Source organism: Bubalus bubalis, chromosome 5 (genome assembly GCF_019923935.1).
Source record: "Bubalus bubalis isolate 160015118507 breed Murrah chromosome 5, NDDB_SH_1, whole genome shotgun sequence".
Taxonomy (NCBI): Eukaryota; Metazoa; Chordata; class Mammalia; order Artiodactyla; family Bovidae; genus Bubalus; species Bubalus bubalis.
Window position 1 is genome coordinate 131,343,940 of NC_059161.1, and position 5,685 is coordinate 131,349,624.

Consider the following 5,685-nt stretch of genomic DNA (forward strand, 5'->3'; position numbering starts at 1 on the left):
GAAGGGCCAGAGACCCTGCATGATGGACACCAGCCAGCGCGACCAGGGGGCAGTCACATCACAGCCTGTGAGCGAAACTGCTGGGGTCGCGGATTCAAAGCACTTGAATCACATCTCTGGATGTAACTGTCACCTCAGTAGGAAAATCAAAATCAATCCTAGAAAATGAAGTTCCATCGGAGAAGATGTCTAACCAAATGGTGGCCAATCCACCCAAACTATCTTCACAGCCCTCAAAGACAGTCAGTGTGCACTATGTCAGTTGATTCATGGGATTTTTATAAAAATGGACTGAAGAAAGCTAAAAAGCGTAGGAGGCGTCATAGCAGTTTGTGAAGCCAGGTCCTGTGAAGAGAAGAATAGGGGGTCTAATTCATGTTTGGGGGGATGAACTGAGCAGAGGGAAGGCAGGAAGGCCAGAAAGGCAAAGGACTTCAAATCCTGCTTCTCAAATTCAACAAAATATTGAGACTGGCAGTGTCGGGATTTGGGAACTATAAGTAGTCTTTTATTTTTCTGCTCAATAATTTTATTTACAGAAATGACACCAACTGATCTTTAAGAAGAGAAATAGAAACTTACAGAGGTTTATCGATGAGCAGAAACAGGAAAACCAAGGATGTGACTCGCCGCCTGGGGTGGTCAGACCTCAGGGCTCCCTGAGCTGGGAGCACAGGCTCTGTTTACAAAGAGAAACACCCTAAGGAGGAAACCACATTTAGAAATCAAGGAAGCAGACCTCGGTGTGAGCTACTGGGGGCTCATGGGACTGTAAAGAGTTTAAGAATAACGTGTGTGTTTGAAAGAGGTAAACACACAAGAGGAAGTCATGTGTTGAGTATAAACACCCGGCAGGTATATAGAGGCTCCTGGCCCAGGAGGCCCCACACTGAGCACCTTCTCTCTCTCCACCTGCTCCTCTGACCTACTCCACCCTCAACCCACCAGAACCATGGGCTGCTCTGGCTGTTCCGGAGGCTGCGGCTCCAGCTGCTGTGTGCCCGTCTGCTGCTGCAAGCCCGTGTGCTGCTGTGTGCCAGCCTGCTCCTGCTCCAGCTGTGGCAAAGGGGGCTGCGGCTCGTGTGGGGGCTCCAAGGGGGGCTGTGGCTCCTGTGGGGGCTCCAAGGGGGGCTGCGGCTCGTGTGGGGGCTCCAAGGGGGGCTGCGGCTCGTGTGGGGGCTCCAAGGGGGGCTGCGGCTCGTGTGGGGGCTCCAAGGGGGGCTGTGGCTCCTGTGGGGGCTCCAAGGGGGGCTGCGGCTCGTGTGGGGGCTCCAAGGGGGGCTGCGGCTCGTGTGGGGGCTCCAAGGGGGGCTGCGGCTCGTGTGGGGGCTCCAAGGGGGGCTGTGGCTCATGTGGCTGCTCCCAGTCCAGCTGCTGCAAACCTTGCTGCTCCCAGTCCAGCTGCTGTGTCCCCGTTTGCTGCTCCCAGTCCAGCTGTTGCAGACCCTGCTGCTCCCAGTGCAGCTGCTGTGTCCCCATTTGCTGCTCCCAGTCCAGCTGTTGCAGACCCTGCTGCTCCCAGTCCAGCTGCTGTGTCCCTGTTTGCTGCCAGTGTAAGATCTGAGGCTCTGACTGAAGACTTCAGGTGGCTCCTGAGGGTGTGGGCTTCCCATCGAGCGCCTGTAGACGTGTCCTGGATCATCCCCAAGCAGTTCCTGTCCAGGTGATGGACAGCTAGAGTCTCCTGGCTCCAGACTCCTCCCCAGAACCTGAGGGAAAGGCATGAAGTTCGCCCACACACATTCCCTGAGAGGGGGGTCCCGTGCCCCAGACACTTTTGCGCCTTCTACCCACACACCCTAATGCCTGAGCCAGATTCACCCTGAGAATGGCTCACAGGTCAGGGAGGTGGCCGAAGCTTCCATCCCTAATTCTTCCATGCCAGGCACCAAGCCTGTGTCTTTCTCTGTTTGCCAGGAGCTTTATCACTCCCATAAGTGTGTCTCCAATAACCCACCTGATTAAAACAAGTGCATTAAGACCCACAATGGGTCTGGGTGCACCAATAAATAAATCCTCCACCCACAGACCTTGGTCTCACTGTGGTTTTCCTTCCAGCCTGTCTTGTTAGCGAAATCAATCGTGTTTCCTGCTCCTGCTGCCTAATCGATCAGCTCCCCAGGCCCTTCGCTGCTCTCACCCCAGTGCCGGGCTCAGCGGTCATTCCACAGACATTAGGTAAATTAATGAGTGGAGGGACCACTGAGTGCGTGTGTGAGTGAGCGAAGAATTGATGGAGAGCGAATGGAAGACTCTTATTAGCAGAGGCGGGGTACCCTCTGAGTGAATGGGATTCAGGATTCAGGTTGTCCTTGCTGGCATCAGGGATGCAGCTCCTTCCCCAGAGAGGATGTGCTTGGAGGAGGAGGAGACATTTGCCCTCAATGTCCAGAAAAAGGTCTATTGGGTGGGCTGTGCACCGCCCAGGCCCCAGAGCAGGGGTCAAGCCTGGAGAGAAAGAGGTGACGAAAACGAGCTGAGCTCCTGAGAAGTTGCAAAGATATAGACTGTCCTGTTTCAGAGACCAGTGTCGGCCCGGCTCAGCATGGAACAAGGAGCTCTCTCCCCACCGCTGGGCTCAGAGTCAGTGAGAACCAACCACTCTCGGATCTCAACAGGGGTGGGGCTGGAGGAGGAACGGAAGGGGACCTGATGAAGGTCACCTGCCAAAAACCCCCAGCTGACATCACACCTGCTGTGAGAGCCTGGACACCTTCCGGAAGATCTGGAGCAAGCAAAGGGCATCCACGCGCCCCATGTCTGCTCAGCATCACTCTGACGTCCTAGCCAGGGTAAGAAGCCAGAGCAGGAGGCAACAGCCATGAGCTTCCCTGGTGGCTCAGTGGTAGACAATCCACCTGTCAATGTAGGAGACACGGGTTGAATCCCTGGTCTTGGAAGATCCCACGTGCCTCAGAGCAACTGAGCCCATGCACCACGACTACAGAAGCCCAAGCACCCTAGAGCCTGTGCTCCGCAACAAGAGGCCACTGCGATGAGAAGCCCACGCACTGCAACCCGAGAGAGCCCACCTGCAGCAGAAGGCCCAACACTGCCAAAAATAAAATAAACAATAAAATTTTAAGAATAAACAATGAAAGAAATAACAGTCATCCACACTGGGAAGGAAAAGGTAAAACAGCCTCTATTCATAGAAGACAATACCTTGTGTATGGAGAATCCTAAGGACTACACACACACACACAATTATTAGAGCTAAGAAATAAATTCAGCAGGCCACAGGAGACAACATCAAATATACAAAAAATCAACTATATTTCTGTATACCAGCAATGAGCCATCAGAATTTAAATTAAGAAGACAATATCATGGAAAATAACAAAACAACTTAATAAACTTAACTGAAGTGCAAAACTGCAAAACACCATTGAAAGAAGTTAAAGAAAGCCAAAATAAATGGAAAGCTATCCAGTGGTCCTGTATCAGGAGACATAATATTGTTAGAATGACAGTATTTCAAAACTCTGCAGATTTAACATAATCCCTTTCAAAATCCCACGTTGCTTTTTGCAGAAAGTGACAAGTTGACCCTAAAGTGCATATGGAAATTCAAGGATCTGCAGATAGTCAAAGCAATCTTGACAAAGAAAATCTAACTTGGAGGACTCACGTTTCCCAATTTCCGATGTATTACAGGGTTACAGTAGGACTTGTCTGGTGGTACGGTGGATAGGAACCCACCTGCCAGTGCAGGAAACCCGGCTCTGACCCCTGGTGCTGGAAGAGCCCACGTGCCTCGGAGCAACTAAGCCCGTGCCCGACAAGTGCTGAGCCCGCCTGCGGCAACTACAAAGCCCACGCGCCTCGAGTCTGCGCTGCCAGGAGAGGCCCGAGTACCGCAGGAGCTGCTGCGACCAGAGAGACCAAGCGCGGCCAGAGACGCAGCCCAGCGAAAAATAATAAATTATGCATCAAAAGCTATAGTAATAGAGCTGTGTGAAACTGCATAAGGGTAGACATAGATCAATGGAACAGAACTGAGTCTAGAGACAAATCCTTCAAATTATGGGCAACTGATTTTCAACAACGGTGCCACAATCATTCAATGCAAAGTCTTTTCAATGAACAGTGCTGAGACAAGTAGTGACCACACGCAAAAGAATACAGTTGAACCTTTATCTCAAATCACATGTACAAAAAAAAAAAAAGCCTTGAAATGGATCCATGACCTAATCATAAAAGCCAAAACTAGAAACTATAAAGCTCTTAGAAAAAAAGATAGAGTAAGTCTTTGTGATCTTATATTAGACAATGAATATTAGATAGGACAGCAAAGTGAAAGTGAAAGTCGCTCAGTCGTGTCCAACTCTTTGCGACTCCATGGACTGCATAGTCCATGGAATTCTCCAGGCCACAATACTGGAGTGGGCAGCCTTTCCCTTCTCCAGGGGAGCTTCCCAACCCAGGGATGGAACCCAGGTCTCCTGCATTGCAGGTGGATTCTTTACCAGCTGAGTCACAAGGCAAACTCAAGAATACTGGAGTGGGTAGCCTATCCCTTCTCCAGCGGATCTTCCAGACCCAGGAATCAAACCAGGGTCTCCTGCATTGCAGGCAGATTCTTTACCAACTGAGCTATGAGGGGAGCTTTTGACAGCAAAAGCATAAGCAAAAAAAAAAAAAAAATTATATAAATCAGACTGCATCAAAATAAAAAGATTTTGAGCTTCAAAGGACGGAAATCAAAAAGTAAAAAGACAATGTAGAGATAAAATATTTGCCAATCAGATATTTGACAACTGCCTTATATTCAGAATATAGAAAGAACTCTCACTCCCCAAAAAGGAAGATAAATAACCCGATTAGCAAAGGATCTGAATAGATGTTTCTCCAAAGAAGATACACAGATGGCTAATAAGCACATGAAAAGATGCTCAACATCATTAGTCATCAGGAAGACACAAATCAAAACCACAGTGAGATAGCACCTCATGCCCTTTCGGGTGGATATCATCAGAAAAACAGGCAGTAACAAGTGCCGGTGAGCACTGGAGACGTCGAGCCCTGTGCATGGCTGACTGAAGAAGTAAATGGCGCGATTACTCCGAAAACCAGTTTGGCAGTTCACCAAATGTTAAATACAGAATTGCCACACGCTCCAGAAATGCTATCGCTAGGTATATGCCCAAGATAGTGGAAAACACGTCACACAAAAATCTGTGCAATAATGCTCATCATAGCATTATTCATAATGGCCAAAAAATGGAAATAAGCAAATGTCCATCAACTGGTGAATGGATAAACAAAATGTGGTCCACGCACACAGTGGCGTACCCCTAAACAGGAAGGAAGTTCTGACACATGGTACAAGAGAAATAAACTTTGAAGCATCGTGCTAAGTGAAAGGCCACATATTATTCGACCACATTCACATGCAGTGTCCAGAACAGGTGACTCCACAGAGGCAAAGGGCAGATGAGTATTTACCATGGGCTGGTTTGAAAGAGGGAGATGAAGCCTCCCCATTAAATGTACATGGAATTTCTTTCTGAGACGATGAAACTGTCCTGGAATTAAGTGGTAGTGATGGTCATGTGACTTTGTGAGTCTACTAAAAAGTCACTGAATTATACACTCTAAAGGGCAAATTTGATGGTATATGAATTGTACCTCAATTTTAAATTGTAATTTAAATTTAATTAAAATTTAAATTTTAATTCATGT

At 48.6% G+C, this 5,685-nt stretch overlaps 1 protein-coding gene across 1 annotated transcript; it reads left to right on the top strand.

The window, feature by feature from the left end:
* The first annotated feature begins 535 nt into the window (after positions 1-535).
* LOC123465824 (keratin-associated protein 5-4-like) lies at positions 536-1,564 on the top strand. Its single transcript, XM_045165869.1, has one exon. The coding sequence runs from the start codon at positions 953-955 to the stop codon at positions 1,562-1,564; it is 612 nt and encodes a 203-aa protein (XP_045021804.1). The 5' UTR covers positions 536-952.
* Positions 1,565-5,685: the final 4,121 nt, after the last annotated feature.